The sequence below is a fragment of the Actinia tenebrosa genome, unplaced genomic scaffold (genome assembly GCF_029948245.1).
Source record: "Actinia tenebrosa isolate PJP-AT-01 unplaced genomic scaffold, QUT_ActTen_1.0 PGA_scaffold6__47_contigs__length_16458017, whole genome shotgun sequence".
Lineage (NCBI taxonomy): Eukaryota > Metazoa > Cnidaria > Anthozoa > Actiniaria > Actiniidae > Actinia > Actinia tenebrosa.
This window is the reverse complement of record NW_028292583.1, coordinates 1216375-1241045: the sequence shown is the minus strand read 5'-3', so window position 1 is coordinate 1241045 and position 24671 is coordinate 1216375. Positions and strand designations below refer to the sequence as shown.

The 24671-nt window shown below is 38.9% G+C and overlaps 7 protein-coding genes and 1 pseudogene across 8 annotated transcripts; 3 read left to right on the top strand and 5 right to left on the bottom strand.

Moving 5' to 3' along the window:
- Window positions 1-82: 82 nt before the first annotated feature.
- LOC116299572 (proteasome subunit alpha type-2) lies at window positions 83-3723 on the bottom strand. The gene is made up of 9 exons (XM_031708244.2): window positions 3666-3723; window positions 2949-3025; window positions 2623-2696; window positions 2104-2162; window positions 1899-2021; window positions 1637-1718; window positions 1445-1518; window positions 1310-1367; window positions 83-817 (listed from the first exon to the last, which is right to left on the bottom strand). The coding sequence occupies exons 1-9, from the start codon at window positions 3701-3703 to the stop codon at window positions 698-700; spliced, it is 705 nt and encodes a 234-aa protein (XP_031564104.1). The 5' UTR covers window positions 3704-3723; the 3' UTR covers window positions 83-697.
- Window positions 3724-3814: 91 nt separating this feature from the next.
- LOC148905795 (uncharacterized) lies at window positions 3815-6527 on the top strand. The gene has a single exon (XM_089038664.1). The coding sequence runs from the start codon at window positions 3858-3860 to the stop codon at window positions 5310-5312; it is 1455 nt and encodes a 484-aa protein (XP_088894790.1). The 5' UTR covers window positions 3815-3857; the 3' UTR covers window positions 5313-6527.
- A 477-nt stretch (window positions 6528-7004) lies between these two features.
- On the top strand, window positions 7005-9003 carry LOC116299558 (small ribosomal subunit protein uS15). Its single transcript, XM_031708233.1, has 7 exons — window positions 7005-7136; window positions 7322-7370; window positions 7616-7694; window positions 8030-8113; window positions 8358-8443; window positions 8670-8770; window positions 8927-9003. Exons 1-7 carry the CDS (start codon window positions 7114-7116, stop codon window positions 8958-8960), a joined length of 456 nt encoding a protein of 151 aa, XP_031564093.1. The 5' UTR covers window positions 7005-7113; the 3' UTR covers window positions 8961-9003.
- Window positions 9004-9122: 119 nt separating this feature from the next.
- On the bottom strand, window positions 9123-10330 carry LOC148905794 (snaclec agkicetin-C subunit beta-like). Its single transcript, XM_089038665.1, has 2 exons — window positions 10003-10330; window positions 9123-9862 (listed from the first exon to the last, which is right to left on the bottom strand). Exons 1-2 carry the CDS (start codon window positions 10236-10238, stop codon window positions 9853-9855), a joined length of 246 nt encoding a protein of 81 aa, XP_088894791.1. The 5' UTR covers window positions 10239-10330; the 3' UTR covers window positions 9123-9852.
- A 428-nt stretch (window positions 10331-10758) lies between these two features.
- Window positions 10759-13361, top strand: LOC148905793 (uncharacterized). The gene has a single exon (XM_089038662.1). It carries the CDS (start codon window positions 10853-10855, stop codon window positions 12488-12490), a length of 1638 nt encoding a protein of 545 aa, XP_088894788.1. The 5' UTR covers window positions 10759-10852; the 3' UTR covers window positions 12491-13361.
- On the bottom strand, window positions 13299-15641 carry LOC148905792 (uncharacterized; annotated as a pseudogene).
- A 280-nt stretch (window positions 15642-15921) lies between these two features.
- Window positions 15922-23048, bottom strand: LOC148905791 (uncharacterized). Of its 2 annotated transcripts, none has more exons than XR_016121496.1 (2): window positions 16079-23048; window positions 15922-16011 (listed from the first exon to the last, which is right to left on the bottom strand). XR_016121496.1 is itself a non-coding variant. In XM_089038658.1 (2 exons), exon 2 carries the CDS (start codon window positions 22565-22567, stop codon window positions 16352-16354), a length of 6216 nt encoding a protein of 2071 aa, XP_088894784.1. In that variant the 5' UTR covers window positions 22568-22868; window positions 22936-23048; the 3' UTR covers window positions 15922-16351. The 2 variants fall into 2 exon arrangements, 1 of the variants encoding a protein (XP_088894784.1); XM_089038658.1 differs by having other exon boundaries at window positions 15922-22868; window positions 22936-23048.
- A 166-nt stretch (window positions 23049-23214) lies between these two features.
- Window positions 23215-23939, bottom strand: LOC148905790 (uncharacterized). The gene is made up of 2 exons (XM_089038867.1): window positions 23667-23939; window positions 23215-23491 (listed from the first exon to the last, which is right to left on the bottom strand). Exons 1-2 carry the CDS (start codon window positions 23783-23785, stop codon window positions 23215-23217), a joined length of 396 nt encoding a protein of 131 aa, XP_088894993.1. The 5' UTR covers window positions 23786-23939.
- Between the last annotated feature and the right edge of the window lie 732 nt (window positions 23940-24671).

The window sequence follows — 24671 nt, the reverse complement described above, 5'->3', positions numbered from 1 at the left end:
TGAAGGTTCCTACTGCTTTGCAATAAAATGTCATTCTTCTCCATAGTTTTGCCTAAATAGCCAAGGGACACAACATACAACATGGTAGTAAGAGTAGTTTTATTTCATTAACTTCCTGGATATGGACCTGCTTGTTATACATTATAGTAGGATGATCTGACTATATGGATTTTGAACCATGGACACTGTTAATACAATACACAAAATGTGGTCATAGCAATAACATCTTGAAAAATATAAACCACAAGCTATTAAACTAGAAAAAGGACATACAATGGTAAAACTGAAATATAGTAGTGCTATCTACATGGTACAACCTGTTGGCAAATTAGCCACTCCAAGGTTGAGTTGGCATGTGGGACTGGTTTAGGGAGAATATTTTGCCCCTTCAAACAGTCCCACAATACACTGCAATGCCAACTTGACATAATGGTTTCATGTTTTATACCATGTGACACTTGAAAATAATATTCTTCATCGAAGTCTCATTCTTACTGAAGTCTCTTGACAGTTTTTACTGGTTAACAAACAATCTCATGAGAATGACATGAAACAGGGAACACTGCTCCAGATTAAAACTATTGTATAAGCAATGTTGTCAGGAGATTTAGGTGTATCAAGTACGTGTACCTAAAGATGTATAACAACTAGGTGAGTTTATGTAATACTGGTATCTCATACTATAAATAGGGAAACATTAAGAGATGATCGCAGCAAGGTAGTCCTTGACTTCAGCAGGAGCCAGGCGACGGAAGCCATTTTCATTACACACACCAAGTTCAATGTTGTCTTCTGTCATTTGACCCTCAAAACTTTCCTGAAAAATATATTGAATAAGAAAAAATTAAGAATTTAGTAGTACTGGTCTGGAATAAAATGTCCTCTTAACATTAGAAAAACAGTTTTCTCAACTGATATACTATATTGTACTGCAAAATCCAGTTATATACAAACAAAAATGCTCAATGAAACAGGAAAATGTCTTTAACTAATGTGTTCTACATATGTACTTCTATTTATTGGTGTCCAAGCACTGGTAGTGTGCACTGCCTATCACAAATGCAACCCAGGATCGATTCCCAGGCTTGGTGTGGTAATGATGCTTTTTGGTTCTCTCTTGTCCTTCAAAGGGTTTTGTCGGGGTTCTCCAGCCCTCCTCCCCTCCCCCCTGCAAAAATCAACACCTAAATTCGAATTTGACCTGGCAATCACTCCCCACATCTTTTAGAATAGCACTGTTGACTTCATATGCTCAATCCCCAACTCTTTCAGCCATCAGTTTTGTGCTGTGTTAGATATCAGTGCTTACTTTAAGTGTTAATATAGCAGTGTGGATAGCATCTTCAAGCTCTAGATCCTCATTGTACCTTCAACCAAAAAAAATCAATATATCAGACCAACAATACAAATAAAAACTACAAAAGCATTGCATACTAACACTTACCTTTTTTCTAAAAATGTTTTTCCATTCACATAGTTTTTTCCCATAGCAGTGGCCTTCCAAGCAAAATATGCTCCCTTGTTAAAGACAAAATATTAAATATTAGAAAATACTTACTCAATGAACTGAGGTATAACTACATGTAGACCTTCATGCAATAAACAGATTACTATGTTACTAAGCCGTTGTACTTACAGAAGGATCACATTGAAACAGATATGGCCTATCATCATCCCAACCAGCAACAAGAAGAGACACTCCAAATGGTCTTACTCCACTAATAAGATATTAAACATACTGGTATTAGGATGCATGCTACCACCAAGGTTACAGGCTGTAGCAACTTCCAAATTGATTAAAACCCAATATCACTACAAGTTTAATGAAAACTCAACAACTTGCTTTTGGAGTGTCTAAGAAACATGATGGTTATGATCATGAGTACTGATCAACATACCCAGACTGTGTGTATTCTTGCATGACTGAAGCTAATCTCTGGACAAGCTGTGCTGTGGGAATATGCTCTTTATACATTAGATAGTACTCTTGTGCAATCTTTCTGGCACGGCGAACTAATACTCTGAAAACAAATTAATATCAATACCAGGTTACATCACTTATGCAGATAGATAGGTCAGACCTATGAGTTAACACTACCTTACCTGTAGTCTGGTCCCATCCCACTGTAAATCATTCCAATATTTTTAGTTATCATCTCCACCTATAATATTACAACAAATATTGGAATTATACAAAATGTATAATCTCATATCATAACAGTCCTGAATCTGATCCCATAAATGAACTACTGCTAAGTGATAATGAATATCAGAGGAATAAAGGAATATCTTTATTTAAGTGTCTAGTCATTCTAGAGCTTTATACTAATTGGGGACACTTTTCACTCGCACACTACCATGACATTCAATATTCTATGTACACAATGATCAACCCACACATTGATTTGAATTGAGGGAAGAAACCAGAGAACACGGAGAAAACCCTTGTAGCATAGGGGAGAAAATATATGTTACGAGGGTATACCTCTCAAAGGATAAGTGAGGATTTACCCTAAAGAACAAGGGTCTTCATTTGCTTTCACTGATATCATGGATGGGGGAGTGAGAGGCAGACATCTTATGAGACTGATGAATGACCATAACTCAGGTTAAACAACATACCTTATGGATTGTAGTATCATCATAAAGTATAGATTTCTGTTTCTTTTCTGCAGCTAATACCACACCATTAGATGCTAAAATGAATAGATGACTATTTAGTGGATTGTTAACCTATATCATCATATTCAGAAAAATTGAATATCAATGACACATTGGGGGGAAAATCATGCTTAAAATCCAACTTTACAAAATAATAATTCTGTACTTTCTGTGCTAGGTGAATATGTGTGTCCTGTCAGATACCCCAGGACTACATACTTCATGGATATGAGGAGTGGGAGGGTAAGATAGATGTACCTGTGGAAAATATACCACCCAATTATTACCTTTAATTCCAACTGATGGACCCCCAGCAGCCACGGCGGCCAATGCATACTCTATCTGCACTAGCTTACCTGAAGGACTATATATAAAATCAATTAGTACAAACTTATGGTCTATATCAAATCCTGCACTTTGATTGGCTGAACTATTAGTGGTCTATTAGTGATAGAACACTATGTAGAGAAAAGTGCCCTTGTGGATAAATCGCTTTTCCCTTGTTTGTATCAATTTATTTCACTGATAATCAGGTTTAGACCTCTTGCCATCATGGTCTACGAGTCAATAGACCATTTGACCTTCTGGGCCCGGTTGTACGAAGCCTGGATAAGATTTATCTGTTGGATAGCGCTATCCAGGCTTCGTACAGCCTGGCCCTGCCTCATGGCCAATCATGGTGGGAGTCCTAACAAATAAATAACTACCACTACTCCCAATGACCTCAAAAAGAAAGTAAAAAAAAGAATTAAGCTAAAGTCTAAAAAAATGAATAAACTGATGTCAACAATTTTGAGCGGTAAGGGAATGAAAAAAAGCATGGGTCCACATGAAAAACCGGTTTACACAAAAACCTTGGATTTTAAAGCTTAGAAAACATCCTAGAAAAACAATTTCCAGTATTAAATAATACAAATAGCAGGCGAATATGCCTTGCTGGGGTAAATATCGGTCTAAAAGGATGTCTAATATAGCAAAATAATGATAAAATGAGTGTATTTTACCTGAAGGTTGTCAAACTAAAGCTGTATCTTTCCGACATCTTGGATTGAATTACCCACAAGGCCGTGCGCCTAAGTGACTCAGCACTCGTACTCAGTCCTTCACGTTCATACAACTAGTAACGCCTGGGAATATTGTGCCTGACGCCATCTTTAGTTATCGCATTCACTTGAGTACGTTGTGTTGAGTTAAAAATGGACCATCAAACTAAGGAAAAAAGGAATGAATATGATGATAATTGTGATAGAAATGACGACCAACAAGGTCTCTTGGACAAAGACCCACAACAACACGTGCATAATGATAATATACCAAGACAACCTGTCACTCGACGTGGTCCACGCAAAAACAGCCATTTTTTCAAGATCCAAGAACTTCGTAACAGACCAGAGAAAAAAATTAGAATGGCTATGAAAGAAAGGATGTCCAAGATGCCAGATATTGCTGGAAACACACAAGATAGTAATCATTATAGTAAGCAAAGGAAAGATAATGGTCCTAGAAATGTTTTTTTGTGGAGAAGACCATTGGCCAATGTAGATACTTTACCTTATCCTGCAGAAGGCGTTAATGTGGTATACAGTAATGACCCAGCTGATGCCGAGTCTTGGCTAAAAAACAATGTTATTGATGCTGAAGCTAATGCTTTAGGCTTGGACATTGAATGGAGACCTCAGTTTATTTCAAAGAAAAACGGAGGCACAGAAAACAAGACTGCTGTTCTTCAGCTGGCTGTCGAAGATTCAGTTCTTGTGCTTCATCTATTTCACATGAAATCATTCCCAAAATCCCTCTCTGAAGTGTTGGCAGATAGAAATGTATTGAAAGTAGGGAGTGGCATTAAGGGCGATGTTATAAAACTAATCAAAGACACTGGAATGTTATGTGATGGAAGAGTGGATACCCAAGATTATGCAAAAGCTCTTGGAATAGATCAAGGTACTGGACTGAAAAGACTTTCCAAAAAAGTTCTTGATATTGACTTAAACAAACCAAAACGAATAAGCTTAAGTAATTGGGAAGCTTTTCCTTTAAGGAGAGATCAAATCACTTATGCAGCACTTGATGCTTGGATAAGTCTGAAGCTCTACATTAAGCTGAAGGACCAACTGGCCAAAAAAAATGAAGATGATTCTAAACCCCAAGTGATACATATAGGAGTTGATAAACCTGAGATTTCCATAAAATCTCACACTTGTCAAGGGTGCAGTGAAACTTTACCAACCAAAGGCAAGCTTTACAGGCATAAGATAAGATGTGTACTCTTCAATGCAATGCGGGTCAAAGTTTCATCAGCTGGAAACAATCCAAACAGCCAGTTATCAAATGAACAACCAAATTCTGATCAATTTGTCAACCAACTGGAAGGAAGCTTGTTGGACAAGACTCTTCATGCTGGTGCTTCAAGTTCTGGCTACTCTGGTACATCTAAACAGTCAGAAGAGAGTGCAGAGGTGGATGTCATTGTCTGTCCTGTTTCTGAGTGTAGAGTGAAGTGTCAAGGACAAGATGGTTTAACAGAACATATAAAAATATCCAGACATGCTTGCTGTCAAAAATGTGGCAAAGTATTCAGGTCAAAAGTCTCAAGACATCACAGGAAACTACATTATTCTCAAAAGGAAGATTTATCAAAACCATTAAATTGATCTTGTTTTTATTTTTTTGTTTTATTTTTGATTTCTTGTCTGGTTGAGAACAATGTTATTGTATTGCTGTAGCTTTATGTTATAAAGCATCGGTTAATAATAGAAAATCATGGCCTATTCACCCTCAAAAAAAAAGTATTTCATCAAGTATTTCTCTTATTTTATTTTGCTTATAGCCAACTCTTAGGTTTTCAATATCTAGTGGGTTAAAGAAAAAAGACTACAAAATGTATCGCTGAATAATAAGAGATCAAATAAGAGAGGCTAGGAATCTACTACAGGTTTTCCCCAATTACAATAGATCCTATCAACTAAACGGCATGAATAAATGAACTAAATGAACTAAACTGACCTTAATCGGTCCTTAAGGCTTAACCTAATAATTCTCCAAGCTAAACTAAATGGATCCTTGTAACTAAAGCCGGGAAAGAGGAACAAATGGTCTATACTGAGCAAGACCTTTCAATTAACTTTTCTATTTGATCCTTAAAGTCAACTAAACGACTTAAATTAATCCTTAATCTATACGATCTATAAGATTATTTAAATAATAAATTAAATCTTCCCTTTAACTAAGCTGACAAACTAAATGATAGAATCATTAACTGAACTAACACGATCCTAGAGACTAAAAAAGCTAAATAAGACAAGCTACATAGTTACAGACATGATAGAAGAGAGTGTCTCTCATATATTGGCATATTCAGAATCGTTCATATGTTTAGTTAAAAACAGCATTTCAAATTCCTTTCATTGTTATTGTTTGATGGCATATGACACACACAGATTTCCACTTCCGCGAGTCTTCAGGATCGTAGAGTGACAGGATAGCAGACTTTCAGTGAGAAAAGAGACAGGTTTTGAATTTAGACAGAGTGAGTGTTCTTTTTCTTAGTTCAGTAGGTAGGATGTTCCAGATTCGTGCAGACCGTATGAAATAGCTATTTTGGTAGGTCAGGGATCTATGTGGAGGGATATCTAGGGCCGGTGATGATGTCTTCAGGTGCTGTGTTGCTACGGGTGTACTGTTTTATTCGGCGTTCTGTAGGTTTGATGCTGTTATTCAGCAAAGCATGGCTGTGAATGACTTTGAAGAGGAATACTATGTCCAGATATTCGTGCCAGTATGTATATTATATAAGCATCATGTTACATTTAGGGATTATTTGTATTATTATAGTAATCATAATAATAAATGTGTTCTTTTGACAATAAGCCTATAGCATATTTTCTTTCCTTAATAACTTTTTTTATATTTTTAAATAGCTAAAAATAAAATAACTAATTCCTTTCTTTTTCCTTCTCTTTTTCTTTATTTCTTTCTCTCTTCCTCTCTTTCCCTATTTTTGTTTTGTTTTATCCTTTCTTTTCATTTTTTCATTTCATTCCATCTTTCTTTGTCTTTGTCTTTTTTCCTTTATGTTTCTTCATATCTCCATCTTTTCCTATTTTCTTTTATTCCCATTTTTCTCTTTTTTCAGTCCTTTATATCTTTAGTTTTCATTGCTTTTTTCTTTTTTACATTTTTTGCTGTTTTTGTTTTTCTTCTTTTTTCTTCATTTCATTTATCCCCAGTTAGCTTCTTGGTATTTATTTGTCTTTTGATAGCCGGGTTTTAGTTTGGTATGATATGGTATTGGGTTCCCTGTAGTGAACTGGGTGAGAGCCTGGTGTACAACCGCAAGGTATTGTGGGAGTAAAGGTCTCCAGACACGTGAATGCAGCCTCTTTCTTGTCGCCATCTTGAAAACCAACATCAAGGTTTGGTAGTGAAGAATATTTGACTTAAAAACCTACCAGGATGGGTCGTATGCATGCACCCGGGTATGTGGATAGTTTCTTAAATCTATCAATAAACTGTTTTGTCTATTTAGTTAAACTATCTTTATGTTTGAAAGCAGTTATTTTGAGTTTAAAGTGAGGCTTGAATACGGAGTAAAAAACCATGTGTTACTAAAGGGTTCTCAACTCGATAGATTTAACGGTACTTTTTTTGTATTTTCTCGTAGAAAGGGTATCTCTGGTTCGGCTTTGCCCTATCGCCGTAGTGTCCCAACGGTATGTATGATGTCAAAGGAATTATTGAAGCAATTTTTTTTAATATTTTACCGGAATATCAGTTTGATTCCAATTATGCGTAGAATAGAACCGAGAGATATTTTAATGTGTGATTAAAATGTAGCAAAGTTGCTTAAGGAGTTCACTGAGTTGAAAAATCCATTTGAGTTCAGAATCTATTCAAGGGTGTCTATCATTTTATCAGTAAGCTTATATTTATTGTTAATTGTGGGTCTTAATTATAGTGGATGAAACTTACATCAGAAGATGTAAAAGAACAAATCTACAAATTGGCCAAAAAGGGATTAACTCCATCCCAGATTGGTAAGTGTATATAACATACGAATGAGGTTACTATTTAACAAGCAAAGTGATTATTAGTGAATATTTATCGAGTGGAGAGTCTTTGAGACGCAAGGTAAATATTCAACATAATCACTGAGCCTTAGGTCAATTATTGTTGTAGTATAATTTTAGGCTTAAATATCAGAGAAAAATTTTGGATAAAAACCCTTTTAGTACTACTAAAGTCATTTTCCTCCACTTATGAAAAGTAGTTTATCTACATTTGCAATTTTTACATATTAATGTTGGTTGGTAATAACAAGATGAAGCTATTGTGTATCGTGTTGTAATTCACTGTTGAATGTTGTTTACAGGCGTGATACTGCGTGACTCTCATGGTGTTGCTCAAGTACGTTACATCACTGGAAACAAGATTCTTAGGATCTTGAAAGCTAAAGGTATCTTATCATGATATATTTTTTTATATATAGTAATGCATTAATATTTAGGATAAAGCTTTACAGGAATGGTTTTCCTGTTGTATTCGAAGCTTAAAAGTAACATTTTTAATGTGTTATTTGTATCCCAAGTATGTATAATAAGTATTTATGATCACTGAAGCCACTCTTGGTAAATATAAATGTTTTGATCATAATTTATTTTGTAATGTTTATTGATGCTGTGCCTATCCTAATATCATAGGTCTTGCTGCAAGTCTCCCTGAGGATCTGTATTACCTGATCAAAAAGGCTGTTTCAGTCAGAAAACATCTGGAGAGGAATCGCAAGGTATGTCTACAGTATAACCATTTATTTCTTGACCGCCAGACATTTCTAAGTGTTTATTCATATGTAAGTTATAGTCTTAGTTACAGTGTTGCCCATTAGTGGTGTACACCACCCATCTGTGTACTTCTAGAAAGTAGACATTGCAATAAAGTTTCATTCATTCATCAAGGTTTTTGAGTTATCTTTTTTTTCAACTCATGATGATTTTCTTCTTTATTGATAACAGGATAAAGATTCCAAATTCAGACTAATTTTAATTGAGAGTAGAATCCACCGTCTTGCTCGATACTACAAAACCAAGAGAGTCCTGCCACCTAACTGGAAGTAGTAAGTATTTCACCTACCTAAATAAGTTAGTTTACTAGTAACCAATGCACGTATTATTACAATAAGTAAATTTTTTATGGAAAACAACCAAAAAGCTTGTTTTCATAGGTGAAAAGGGTTTTACATTAATCAGAGAATTGTTTATTTTTATTTCAGTGAGTCTTCTACTGCTTCTGCTCTTATTGCTTAATTAAACAAGCAAATCATATGAAATAAAACAATTTCAGAAATTATTTGTTCTTTTGTTCTTTAGCATTACAGTTGCATACTTAACTTATTTTCTAAATATCTTGCAACACCAATATTCCTTTGCTTTTCCTTTTCCTTTTAAACTTGTGAATGAGTTATTGTGAGGGGCCTGAAATATATGCAAATGTCACACTCTTGCTTACCTATTAAGATGTTAGTTAATCAATATTGAAATGATAAGCAGTCTTCCTATGTTGTCTGCTTACAAACGTTGCACTAAGTTACTTTCTAGGATTTAGCAAGTATATGTTCATTTGAAGTAAGCAAAGTAAGTTCATACAATCGTATCACGGCACTGCCATCTGCACTATCATCTGTGTTGGACAAGTCGTTATTAGGCTGGTAGGTCAGCAGTGTTCCATCTGACCACTTGATTTGGTTTTCTGCCTGGATGTCATTCAACCCAACAGAGGCTCCTTCGATAGCTTTGCCATCTAAAAATGATATTTTACAGCATCAAGCCGCAATTAACAAGGGACAAGAGAGTGCTCCTTTTTCTCTTCCTCACCCCTTCAGTCCCTTCTCTTCTCTCTCTTTCTTCATTTACCGACGCAACCCCTCGATTCCCCTTGAAGAGGAAGAGAAGTTTGCACTACAATGGTAAAATAACTTCCAATATGACGTTGTCTAAACTTCCTCACAATCGCGTTGCAAAACATTTGAATTTCTGCGATTGACAGAAGCCAAAAATCAAACCCAGATGCCTGGAAGTCATTCAGGTCATGCACAGAAAGTAAAACACAAAAGTGTTCTAAAGAAGAAAAGCAGTTTGTGTCCGCATTAATTAGTTTTCAGCTTTCTACAGTGCTTTTCTGGTCAAGAAGTTGATGGTTTCAACCATTCCTAAGAAAAATAAAAAAGACAAAGACAAAAATAAAAAACCTGGCACCGATGTGGGTTGTGGCAAGCGAGTAGTTGCAGACGGGGTCTCTTATTGTGTAGCTCATGACTGGGGTCGGGGGTTTGGTTCTCGACTCATTTACCTGTTGTCATGGAATTCACAGATGAAGGGCAACTTTTTCTCACAAAAGCTCATAGTCCATTCGCTTCTCGTATTGCTCCAATTGATATTTCCACAATCCTTATCGTGTGTGTTGGACAAGTCGTTATTAGGCTGGTAGGTCAGCGGTGTTCCATCTGACCACTTGATTTGGTTTTCTACTTGGATGTCACTTAAACCGATCCAGGCCCCCTCGCTAGCTTTGCCATCTAAAAACATTTTTTTTAAAGGTATTACACGGATCAACTTGTAACGCCGATTTTTTGCGCAACACTTGCACGAAAAGTCGTTGTTGTGTAACTAAGCGCAATTTTCACTCTGCAACACGTTGCAAGTTTTTGATCTGGCTTCAAAAACTTGCAACACAAGATGACGAATTTTCAGCAAATCGACGTGTGTAACATTTCCATCGCCGATTTGACGCGCAAAAAATGGCGCCGACTGTAGAAGAAGCAAGTTTAAAGAGTACAGCAACTGCAACATTTGTCTAAAAACCTACTGAAACAGACAAGATAAAACTTTTGTAGTTGATAAAAAATGATGAAAGCAAGAAAAGAAGAAAAAAGATAGCCGTGAATGAGTTGGCAGCGCGTGGACTGAATACTAAAGTAAATGTTGCACGAAAAGTTGTTCCCGCGTAACACGTCGAAAAAAATCGACACACAAATGGCGCAATACACGCTTTGCAAAACGAAAATGTAAACGAGGAGCCTGGACACGAGTTTGCACGAAAGCGAGGTCGGTCAGCCCTCGTTTGTTTACAGCAAGAGCTCGAAGCACTGTGTTCTTGTAATATTTCGCCAGCATTTTTGCTTATTTTTTTGTGGTTTTCAATGCCTTCGCACTGCTGTGTGCCTGAGTGCACTTTCAAGGGCCACCGGGATGCAGAAGGAAATAAAATTTCTTTCTTCAACTTTCCAAAGGATGCAATTTTACGTAAGAAATGGATTCACTTGATACGAAGAGTCCCAGGAAAGGATTTTCAACTGACTAGTCGCACTAAAGTCTGTTCAAGACATTTTAAAACCACGGACATGAAGAAATCGCTTAATGGAATTGTTAAACTAAAGCCAGGAAGCATTCCATCAAAATTTGCGTGGTCTGTTCAGTCTCCACGAAAGAGAAAGTCGCCAACTAATCGTCAAACACCTCCACATCCCTCAACAGCCATCGAACCAGATCTAGAAGCTTCGACTAGAGAGTCTGTGGATCATATTTGTGAGCCCACAGTAGAAGAATTGCTTATTGAAGCCAAAATAGACAAAGAAAAATTAGAAAAGCAATTATCGGACATCCAAAGTCAGTTTATCGAACTTCAAATCGAAAATCGCCGACTGCTAGAAACCAACAAGAAGATAATGGCTGAACTCCAGTCAGAGCGTGGTGATGCTCTGGAGACTGTGTTTTACCGTGAAGCTGAGAAAGAGGAACTGGAAAAGAAATGCCAGCTGCTCGAGAACAAGTTAAGTGATGCAGAAACCAAGCTTTTTAAGCTAGATAATTTCAAGTCAGATGAAAACATAGCTTTTTATACAGGTTTACCTAACTATAAGACATTCTTGTCAATATTTAAGTTTTTGAACACTGGAGACAAAGGGGAAAATGTGAGGTATTACTCAACTAAGAACAAGGATGCTACTGCTGACTTCTATGAAAACCAGGAAGATGAAGAGGAGGATGAGTTATCTGAAAACACTACGAAAACAAAATCTGGCAGACCGAGAAAACTGACAGTCATTGATGAATTTTTCCTTGCACTATGTAGACTGAGAAGGGGATTTGCTGAGCTGCATTTAGCTCACCTTTTTGGAGTCTCCCAGTCAACAGTCAGTAGATTGTTTGGAACATATATAAATTATATGTATTTAAAGTTTGCACAAATTAATATTTGGCCATCCAGGGAAATTGTAAATAAACAAATGCCAGAAATCTTTAAGGAGAAGTACCCTAAGACAAGGGTCATCATTGACTGTACTGAAATCCGTTGTCAAATGCCAAGTGGACTGCTGCTTAACTCTGAACTATTTAGCTCTTACAAGAATCATGTTACCTTCAAAGCTCTGATTGGTATTGCGCCAAATGGTGCCATCACGTTCATCAGTCAACTTTACACAGGAAGCATATCAGATCGAGAGATTGTTACAAGAAGTGGGCTTTTGGATTTAAAGTTTGATGATGGAGATTCAGTGATGGCAGATAAGGGTTTCACTATTGGTGATATTCTTCCCTTAGGAGTGACCATTAACTACCCCCCATTTCTTGGAGAAGAGGCTCAAATGTCAAAGGAAGATGTAATTGAAACCCAGCAAATTGCTAGTGTGCGCATCCATATAGAGAGGGCAATTAACTTGATCAAGAACTACCACATTTGGGATGGCGAAGTACCACTGAGTTTAATAGGACTGGTTAATCAAATGTGGACTGTGTGTGCATTCCTGTGTAATGCCCGTAATCCTCTTATTTCAGTCTAGTAGACTGTGTTTCATAATCAAGAAAGAGTAGGGTATAGTTTATACATCAAATTTCCAATGTAGACATATGTGCCAAATGCATCACAAACTGATGATAGGTTGTCTTCTTTGGTGGTAATTACACTTGATATATGATATATATTATATTATAATATATTATTATAATTGATATTTGATGTATAAACTACTGTAGGCCTAAAGTGTAATAACATTGATTATAATACAAAAATATTTTAGCCAATAGTGTCATTCACAATATGTGTGAAATAGATATCACTTTAAATGTACTGATCTGGTAGGTAATCAACACAAAATCATGAGATAACTATTCACTTTTGCCAATGACACCAGTGAGTGTACCAATGTCAAGTAAACTAGTCTTTCATTTTATTTAGCTAAATAGAAATGATGACGATAATAACTACTAATTGTGATACTTTATTAAAGTCCAGATGCAAAAAGAAACAAACAAATTACTATTATAAACTTACAATGAAATATTGTAATTATGAGGTATTGATACTTATTGTATCCCATGCAAGTTCATAGAACACAAAACAGTCATGCTATTACAGTTGTATATTGTTGGGATTACAGCATCCTAGTTTCTTTCATTCCTTTGCATTTCCTTTCATTTCTTTGGCCCCCATTTGGGCTATTCTTCAAGTATCATAATTTGAACAGTAAATTAAACTTGAAGTAAAACTAATTCATAATTGGAGTAATAAACCATTGACAATATGAAAGCCCTTGAAATGTTAAATTGATTTTAAATATTTGAACAATACTGAAATGTCCAATTACAGTCCTAATCATTTCTTAATTTGCAAAATTCTTCAGCTGCTGTTTTAATAAACTTGTTAAAAAAGTACCCTGTCATTTTGTCTTTAACTGTGTCCCAGAACTGATCATTGAATGGGATTCTTTGAATGCTCATTCCTACATTAGTATATATGACAAAGTCACACCACTTCACCTTGCTTACTCCCATTTGTCCTTGCACCTGGTAATGATATTCATGGTTCTCCTTGAGCCTTGGCTTCCCATCAACTTCCTCACAACAGAAAGTTTTGTCTGAACATGCCTCCAGGGGAGTCACATGGAATTTTGTGTGGGGGCACTTGATCTCTACTAAACCATGCTGATCTCCACAAGTTACTTCAATTACTTTGCCTTCCGGAGAAGCCCCAAGATAAGGTGCATCCATATCTACAACTAGGCCTGATTTGAATAACACCACAGGTCTTCTAATTGAGTACATATATCTTTGATATTGCCTTAAAGCAATAGGCTCATATCTTTTACCATGTTCAAGGTAATATGAATGAATTGGGGTGGGATTGATCAAACTGTTTACAAGTGACTCATGATTTCTTTGTCTAATGTAGATTTTCTTGAAATTAGATGCAGTAAATCTAAATCTTCGCTCATTTTTCCATTCATTTGATGTGGATTGGCTACGAGTTTTTTTCTCAATGTCATTTAATTTATCTGCATCAACCAAGAGGTAAGTAAGTAAGTTGACTTCCTTTTGTTCAAGGTGGTCTGGTAATTTGTATGGCTCAGTTGGGTTAAATGGGAATTTAGGGTATTCTGTAGGAAGATCTCTCATATCTTCATGTATAATGGTTGGTATGGATTCCAAATCACAAAACACTTTAAAATTTGACTCTGTGAATTGAAGTTGGTAGCTTGCAATGGAACCAGAGGGACTTTTGCCAAATTTTGTTTCTTTCAATTCAGGGGTTGCAGTTGTATCCAGGATTTGAGCTAAAGGCATGTTAGGGTTAATGGCCATCAGGTCAGCTTTTAAATTCTTTTCGTCTTTCAACTGAGATTTTAGGTTACCTCGGGCCTCATATAAAAGACATTTCAACCCTGGTCTATTTGCTGTGGAATCATCTAATTTGGGTTTCTTAACCATGACTTCCATGATTGGCTTTGGTGTTATCTTATCACCTCATCCCGTTTTGTGCCATACTTGAAGATTGGAGGTGCAGGCAACATGAGGATTCACATCATCCTCTGAGTCCAGATCCTTAATATCATTGCATGCATATAATGAAAATTTACAAAGCTTAAGCATCAGAGCTAAAACATGATTACAAATTCCCACTTTGCCAGCTACACAAGTGCAACATGCTTCTATGACTTCAGCGGTTATAAGATCAAGAGCTATTTTCAATTTGTGTGGAGGTTCATTTTTTCTAAAGCTATGATGACATAGCGATTTAAAATAAAAGTACCCATTGTCGCTTGCAGCCTTTATCTCTTTCAGATACTCGTCCGCCAAAAACGTTTTCGCTTTTGTAAGCCCAGTTGGAAGAGAATGCCCTTTACTTTGAGGATCGATAATTTTGCCAGATTTTGTAATATGTGCATCCATTTCTGCACGGTTAAAAGGTGGCATCCGCTTTAAACTAGATGACCAACCATCATCTGGAAACTTGGCTTTCTTAGGGCTGTGTTGAGATGGAGTTTGAATCGAATTCAACTTGTTCTGTCTTTGTTTACGTTTCGTATACACTTTGTTTTCGTCCGGATCTACAATATTTTTGTCTTTTCCTGCTTTGATGTACTCTTCCACCCTTAAAAATAAATGGAGGGTTTTTATATTAAGTCTTATATCAATGAAAAGTGTCATTTCATGTAAAAGTCGACAGCGGCCGCCTATCGAACACAACTATAGGTGAGATATCTCACTTTCAATCGAATTGAGTCAAACGAGTCAAATTAACTCCAGATATTTCTTAAATTTTCAATTTGAATTCAATATTTATTTAGATCTGTTATGTCATTCACGATTTGTCTATTTTCTTTCTTTCGCTGCCAATAATACAAGCTTGTTTCAATTAAACGTAGGTTGAGTTGTTGTTGTCTTACCGTTTGACAAGCTGGGCTTTCGTCTTCAGACCTTTAGCGGGATCTCCTCTACATTTTAGCCAGAATTTGAGTTCCTCTACTTTCAGATTAGCTGGAGCTCTTCCACCAAGTGACGATCCGGGGATATCTGTTTCTAAAAGCTTTGGATTGTTTGAATCAGAGCTCATTTTATATCAAAACGCGAGCTTCCTTCCAGGGAAAAGCCGCCGCAGTCCCAAACAAGGGCTGACCGACCTCGCTTTCGTGCAAACTCGTTTCCAGGCTCCTCGTTTACATTTTCGTTTTGCAAAGCGTGTATAGCGTTGCACGAAAATTCGGTGTTGCAAGGTGTTCCGTGTAACACCACCTAGTTTACAGCTTTAAGCCACAATAAATCGAGCACTGAATTCTGTGACGTGTAAGTAATTATAAATTGTTTTGGGATGACTGTGTCGTGAAAATGGTTAATCAATTCAGTAATTGGATTAAATAATTTATATGTAGCGGACATCTTCTTTCGTTCAGTGGGGACATCTAATTCAGTAATGGGTACACAACGCAAAACGCTCGTCGATTATATCAGCGATTTAATTCTCGATAATCTTGATGTTCTTCAGTTATTTCATTCACAATAGACAGATTTATAATTACGAGGTTCACTAGAAATAAAAAGTTACAAATTAAAAGCCTATATCTTACGGAAAATCAAATATAATCTTGACATACCATATGGTGTACGTATTACGATCGTCTTGCTGCCTGTCCCGGCTTACATCCCATAATTTCAACTTATGAATATTAATAACCTACGCTAATTAGGAAATCAAATAGTTGTCGTCTACATTACTGGCCCCAAATGAGGCATTTCTTATGGATCATTTCTTAAATCATTGTCCTGACGACAATAAGAAATTAATTTGGTTTCATAGCACAATTATCAATTAACTCAACAATGTTCTTGTGTAATTCGCTAACAGTGCTTCCTTGATTCTTGAGGCTTTAATCAACTCCTTCCAGCAAGCACAATTTGTGAATGGGACGGACCAACTCTGTCTTAGACGTCTTGACTCTTGCGGAGCGTACAAGTCCCTCCCTTGCCTTGTAAACTTCTAGTACACATGCCAGAGGCCACTGGCCCCGTTTAACGGTCTCGTCCACCACCAAAACAACATCACCTTTCGCTAGGTTCCTTTGTGGGGAGATCCATTTCTGCCTCAATTGTAAAGTTGGTAGGTACTCTTTGAGCCAACGGCGCCAGAACAGATTGGCTAGATATTGACACTGTCTCCATCGACGTCTGCCATAGTTATCAGAAGCCGTGAATACACCTAGAGGCATACTCGCTCCTGGACGCAGTAACAGGATATGGTTAGGCGTTAAAGGGGAGTCGTCCTTGGGATCATCACTGCAAGTTGTCAACGGCCTACTGTTAAGAATGGCCTCCACTTGCGTCATTAAAGTCAACAGGACTTCGTCTGTAGTAACTTGCTCCCTCAACAGGGCCCTTAAAATGGACCTTACAGATCTTATGATTCTCTCCCATATTCCACCCATGCTGCTGGCTCCTGGGGGATTAAACTTCCAGACGATTTCTCTCTGTTTTAGGAAACTCTCGATCTTCTGAACATTCCATTCTTGTAAAGATTTGCGTAGCTCTCTCTCACCACCCTTATAGTTAGTGCCATTGTCGCTTCTGATTTCGATGGGTCTTCCTCTGCGATTCATGAACCGCTGCAACGCATTGATGAAGGAATCTGCTTCCAAGCTATGAGCAACCTCTAGATGTACGGCTCGTGATGTTAAACAAGTGAAAATGCATCCATACCGTTTCTCTGTGCTCCGACCTCTTTTCACTAAGAATGGACCAAAGAAGTCTGTTCCAACAAATGAAAATGGTGGTTCGTCAGGGGTGAGCCTGTCAACTGGCAAGTTTGTCATCTGTTGGGATATAGGCGGGGCCTTACGTCTTCGGCAGTCAAAGCATGTCGTCAGCACACGTCTAATTAGGGATCTTGCGCTTACTATCCAATATCGCTGTCTTACAAGGGCCAGTAGGTGTTCTCTTCCAGCGTGGCCGTACAGTTGGTGATAATGTCTAATAACAAGCTCGCAGACAGGGTGGTTCTTCGGTAGAATTGGTGGATGTTTGGCTGCATCAGAAATTGGGGCGTTCTCTAAGCGGCCTCCAACTAATAAAACTCCTCCTTTAAGCACGGGGGCTAGCTTGAAAATGCAACTTGCCTTTGGTAGGGGTTTCTCTCTTGTGGAAACTTTGACTTTCGACTTCTCAATCTGTTTGCTCAAGATATTCACTTCCCTTGTGAAGCCTTGGCCTTGTACATCCTTGATAATTGCAACTTCTGCTTCTCGAATCTCTTTCACAGTTATTCTTCCTCTTGTAGCAGGCTTAACTTCAATATCATGCTTTGAACTTCTTAACTTGTTTACGAAGTAGTTTCTGAATCTCAGCATCCAGGCAATGGCCACCTTTAAGCGATACCAATCAGAGTAATGCTCGTACATTCGTTGCAGGAAGTTCTTTGAGTCCCTTTGCTGTGCCATATAGACCTGTCTCTCTCTCTTCACTTCTGGGTCGTCACTTGGTACCTCAGATATCTTGAGAACTGGTGCTGGCCACGAATCTTGGCCTTTCCATAAAAACTCAGGGCCGCACAACCATCGCCTTCCTTCGTCTCCTGTAATTTTCTCCGCGGTCAAACCTCTGGACGCATCATCCGCAGGATTGTCTTTGGTATTCACATATCTCCACTGCTTGGGGGTAGAAAATTCGTGAATGATAGCAATCCGATGTGCCACGAAGATGTTGAATCGTCTTGAGAAGTTGTTGATGTATTGAAGCACTGTTGTAGAGTCAGTCCAGAACGTCGACTCAGTCAGCGGCAGATCTAGCTCGGCTGTTAACATCTTATCAACTTTGACTGCTACAACGGCCGCCGATAGTTCTAAGCGAGGAATGGTCACTGGTTTTACAGGAGCGAGCCTTGACTTCCCGTTCAGGAACGAACAATGTACTTCCCCATTAATGTCAACCATCCGCAGGTACGATACGGTGCCATAAGCTGACTGGGAAGCATCTGCGAAATGGTGCAATTCATAGGTGACGATGTCTCCAAGGTCAGGTGACTTCAAGCATCTCGGTAGCTTCATATTTGACAGTCTTGGTAGGTCTTCTAGCCATCTCTTCCACTCAACGAGGTTATGTTCAGGGATTGCGTCATCCCATTTTAGTTGCTGTCTACAAAGTTCTTGCAAGATTAGCTTGGCTAACAGGACGAATGGAGCAGCGATACCCAATGGATCATACACAGAACTCGTTATGGATAACATCCCACGTCTTGTAAGAGACCTTTCCTTTACCTGTGTCTTAAATCCGATGCAATCTTTCTCGACATCCCATTCAACTCCTAAGGCTCTTTCCGTCGGAAATCGTTCAAAGTCTAGTTCCTTTACAGCCTTAGCTCTTTCAGATTCAGGTATCGACTTGAGGACTTCTTTACTATTGCTCATCCACTTTGTGAGACGAAATCCTCCTCGTCGTAGCATTTCAGTCACTTCAGATGCAGTTCGTATAGCGCCTTCAACAGTACTTGTCGACTTCAGCATATCATCCACATAGAAGTTCCTATGCACGATGTTCACAATCTCATCATCAAATTCGGTTTGATTGTCGTCAGCTGTTTTTCTGAGTGCAAAATTCGCACAACTTGGCGAAGACGTTGCACCGAAAATGTGGACTAGCATTTGAAAATTTGCTGGCTGTTGACTAAGATCTCCATCAGGCCACCAAAGGAATCTAAGCATGTCACAGTCCTTGGGCTCAACCTTGACTTGCAAAAACATAGCTTCGATATCTGCTGCTAGTGCTATGGGCTCTTCGCGAAATCTAGTAAGGACGCCTACGAGATTGTTCGTTTGATCAGGTCCTTGCAATAGTTGGTCATTTAATGACATGCCTTTCCATTTGGCGGCGCAGTCGAATACCACGCGTAGCTTCTTGGGGGTAATCACAGCATGGTGGGGTAGGTACCACACTCTCTTCTGGTCAAAATTCTCGTTGGGAAGGCGACGGGCATAGCCCTTAGTCAGATGGTCATCTATAACTTCTTTGTATTTCTCATAAAGTCCAGGATCGTTCAGGAATCTTTGTTTTAATGTTGCAAGTCTAAACTCAGCCATCGGTCGATTGTTCAATGTACAATAACTGCTGTTTCTCCACGGCAGGGCCATTTGGTAGTGACCCTCAGATAAAACCGTGCTTTCCTGCATGATAGACAACGCTCTTTTATCTTCTGCTGACATGCATTCTTCGGAACTTAGTACTGCATCTCCGAAATCGGTCCTCCAGAATCTTTCAACTTGAGCCTTAAGCTCATCACCGTGGGAAGTTATGTAGTGTGCGTTCAAGCTTTGTTGATGCGTAGACTCAGTCATCGGTCCTACGATGGTCCATCCAAGGAGTGTCTTGACCGCATACGGTTCCTTCCGTTGTCCTCGTTTCTCTTCTAACGCCCAAAAGGCTTCAGGCGTATCATTGCCGATGAGTAAAGTAACTTCATCAGTGTCTATTTCAGGTATTTGTATTTCTGCTAGATGTGGCCACCTACGAATGTCTTCATCTCTGGGTGCACCTTCTGTAGTGATGTGCAATTTTTTGACTGTCCATACGGTCGGTATCTCGACGACATTGTCTGAGTCAAGAGCTGTAACTTCCAAACTCGCGGTTAATCCCTTTCGCTGAACGTTTGCCTTTTCGATAGTTGTCAACGAGAATGTTCGTTCGGCGCCTTCGATTCCCAGCTGTTCTATTAGGCGTTTCTCGCACAATGTCGTGTCGGATCCTTGGTCCAAAAGAGCGTAGGTGACAACAGATCTCTGACCTTTCTTTCCACGAACCTTTACGGGCACGATTGGAAGACATACTCTTTTCTCCTTGGCAAGAACATCGACGCTGTTTACGCTATCAGCCTTGACGACATTATAATTTTTAGCACTGTTCGTATTGTTACTTGAATCCTGGCTCGGCTGTTGATTAAGGTTAGAGCTGTTCGGTGGATGCAGCAACGTGTGATGTTTTCCCTCACAGGAATCCACTTCACACTGTTTTTTCTGATAGCAATTCTTTGCTCTATGTCCTCGCTTAAGGCAGTTGTCACATAACCCTTTGTCTCGAACAAACTTCATTCTTTCACCTTGCGTCTTCTTCTTAAATTCATCGCAGCTTGTGAGAAGATGTGCTTGGGCACAAAGACCACACTTTACCTGGTCGTTTAAAGTATATGCGGCCCTCGAAGCTAATTGTGAATCCTTTGTTGTTGCCGTCACTTTCGGCGTTTCTGCTTGGTGTGTCGCTAGGGTGGTAGCTCTTGGCGGCCTTGGCGTGTTCTGAAACGGTTTACTTCGGGGTCGCATTCTGTCCCTGGACGTGTCCTTTGAGTCCATAATCTGTCCGAAAACAGGATCATTTGCGGCCTTTGCTCTCTCAGACAAAAATTCGGACATATGGTCTATGCTGGGTTTTCCTCCTCCGCTTCGTATCACTCTAGCCTTCTCGAGCCACCTAGCCTTTAGGTGGACAGGGAAACGTTCTGCTATTTTCTTCAAGTTGTCAGCATTGTTCAAGTCGTCATAATATCCAACGGCACGTAGAGTTAATTCACAGTCCTTTAACTTATCGGCGAAAACTTGCAGGCCTTCTCTATCAGACGCCCTCAGCGGGGGTCCCTCAGTTACAAGATCAATGTAGGCCGTGGCTATGACATAAGGTTCGCCGAATCTTTCAAGCAATAACGTTCGTGCTGTGAGGTAGCCGTCGGTAGAGTCCAATACTACACAGTTCTTGATCACTTCTTTAGCCTTGCCCGTACAATATTGCAGTAAATAATTCAATCGTTCTCCGTTATCCTCAGTCTTTGCTTCAATGTTCTGTTCGTAGTTGCGAATAAACCTCCAGTAGTATAATGGGTTTCCATCAAAGGTTAATAGCTCTGGTTTAGGAAGCATTAAAGCGTTGGTCATGGCGCTGGTGATCCTTTCTTGCTGCCTTATCAGTTGACTGAGGACCTTCTCATGGACTGCTGGCTTAGGTGGTTCATCGTTATTGGCAGTGTCGCTTAGACGGTTATCATAATCAGCGACGTAGAACTCGGGTGTGTTCAGGTCCAGCCATGCCTGTGGTGTCGGTGCATGCGCAGCATGAACAAACTTCGGTTTGGGCTTCCTGTGTACTACATCAGGCCATTCTGTCGTCGTAAATGGGTTACTTGAGCTTCCCCTTGTCGGTGTTGCTAACGAACTGCCAGGCGTCTGGGCCATCGGGGCTGCGAATGGGTTAGTGGAGATCGGTGTTATCGGAGTTGCAAACGGGTTCACAGGGAGGCGCTGTCTAAAGTCTGCAACTCTAGTCGATTCCTTTGGGGCACTTCTTGGTGTGGAGCCAAAGGGGTTTGAACCAGGTAACACGTCGTCGTCGTCGTCGTAAAAATTGTATAGCTCAACTCGTTCGGCCCTTTCATAGATTTTTAGTTCAGTGTTTCTTTGTTCCATTTCGTGTTGAGCTTTTAGTAATGTGTGTCGACGTTTTATTTTATTGACTTGAATTGCCTCCTCTAACCGCAATTTCATCGTCATCTCTTCAATTCTTTCTTGCAATTCTTGCTCTTCCTTCAACTGTCTAATCTTAAGCTCGGCAACAGATTGATCTGCCCTCGCTTTCAACTTTAACTTCGTTGCTGTACTTGATTGGGAACTTTCGTTAGAGCCTGCTTGGCTACTAGAATCGCAGGGTTCGACAAGAGGCAGATCAAAGTCAATGAACGGTCTTTTGTTCCGGTGGGTCCACGCATCAATTTCTCCCTCAATGTCTTTTTTAGCTTCTAGCTCTCTACTGTAAATGCCTTCAGCTTCTTCAATATCCAACTGTTCCTTCAAGCATTCTAAGTGCTGTTGACAACACCGTTCGAAGTTATCAAATGTGTTCAATATTTTCTGCCTTATCCTCAGAACGGTATCAATATCATTGAAATTCTCTGATTTCATCACTTCTTTTATATTTCGATAATTCTTTGTCAATTGGCCAATATATCCCGATCTTGAGCGTCTTAGAGCTTCAGCTCTCTCTTCTCTTACTCCGTCACAACTTTCACGATCAGCGGGCTTCTTGCGTCTTGCCGGCGGGCTTCCTGTGTCATCATCCATCGCTGCACATGGAAATTCGAGGAATTCACAAGCCGTACGATTCTTGTAAACACTCTTCGGAGATGAAATAAACGCTGGATAACTGCAGAATCAAGCTTAATAAATGTCCATCAGTCGGTGAATGACATATGTGAACAATAATGTAGCGGACATCTTCTTTCGTTCAGTGGGGACATCTAATTCAGTAATGGGTACACAACGCAAAACGCTCGTCGATTATATCAGCGATTTAATTCTCGATAATCTTGATGTTCTTCAGTTATTTCATTCACAATAGACAGATTTATAATTACGAGGTTCACTAGAAATAAAAAGTTACAAATTAAAAGCCTATATCTTACGGAAAATCAAATATAATCTTGACATACCATATGGTGTACGTATTACGATCGTCTTGCTGCCTGTCCCGGCTTACATCCCATAATTTCAACTTATGAATATTAATAACCTACGCTAATTAGGAAATCAAATAGTTGTCGTCTACATTATATATATATATATATATATATATATATATATATATATATATATATATATATATATATATATATATATATATATATATATATATATATCTGCCTGATTAGTAAGCTGGGCTGAGCATGCGCAGAAGGAGTGGGACCGGTATTAAAGAATCTGATATATTACTATATCAAGTCTTCTGTACCTTTAAGTAGACTGATTTCATCTTTTGAGAGCGTTTGAAACAACACAGCCCAATCACTTATCCAGCCAGTGGCATGTGATGAGGAACTATGTCTTTTCCCGATTAGAAAATAGGGTTCTGTTGTTGGTTTGAGATTTGGATCTGACTTTCCACTTTGTTCTTCATTGTCGAGTATGCCATTAATATACAATCTAAATAGACGTGATTCTCTGTGCCACGTGAGAGCTATGTGATGCCACTCGTTAGCTGATAATCGACTGAAACGACAATACGACGATATCAATACGTTACTCGGTAATGTTCGTGACATAGAATCTCGTCCACCGTCGTTATCTCTTGTACCAATGATATGGTTCTGATAAATTGGTTTCTACCGTAAATTTAACCCCCCTTATACAAATCTTCCAATTCCTTCCAAATTCCAAGTCTTACCCGTTTCCTTCGAAAGTGTTACCACCTGATAGAAATTCCATTTCAGCCCTGAACCTTCCATTGTCCAAAAAAATCCTCGCAGATTTGCCGGAGTCACCTTTGTCATTCAGAATATACATTTTATCATCAGTCGATTTTAGATTCACCCATAATCCAATGGTCAGGTCAGTAGTGTAGAAATTAAAGCGAGGTATGGTCGAATAATCTTTCGTATCTTTTTGTAAAAATAAAGATGGTCTGTTGTCTTTGACTTGAAATTTTGCGCCACCAAACAAGCTGCAAAATGAGTTCAGTAACAATTCTTTACTTTGTCTTTCTTTGAAATACCTGCGCGAGAAAAGCCCTCGAAGGATAGGAGAGATCCTACGAATAACTCTACCCACATGTGGTGGCGAGTCCGGGGGATCAAACCTTTGAGGTCAGCGGTTGCATGCGGTACGCATTAAGAAGACCAAGAAGCAGGGAAAGCTTGCTCAAGCACTCCAGCAATGATTTCAAATAAAAATAAGAGCTTTTAATTTTTCTCCGGTCAGTAATCCTAAAAATCGTGCGTACACTGTATTTTCTGCCCGTGGTCCGGTATCCTGACGCAAGGTTTACGTCATCCAAGCGCGTATAGGAAAACGGATTAAACAACAACAAATTTCAAAACAGGTGGAAAAGTAAATGGGAAAAATAAATAAGTTATTTACCGGCCTAAAGTCGGTCCGGACCGAGCCCGTTATCTAGACCTCCTGGCCGGTAAATAACATAATGTAAGATTGACAAAAGTTATTCTATCATTTTGCATATCTCGGTTCTATCTGATGTCAGTGTATATTGAGTAACTTACCTCAGTCCAATGTCTGCACCATGTACAACATCTTAATAGCAGCTGAAATGCAAATAAAACAAGAGAAACAATCCCTTGAAGGTGAGTAGTGAATGTTAGTGGTGCATATAATATACAACAGTAATTGGCTTAACGCTGTTGCGGTCACCCTGTCCAAGGGCACTAGGACACCG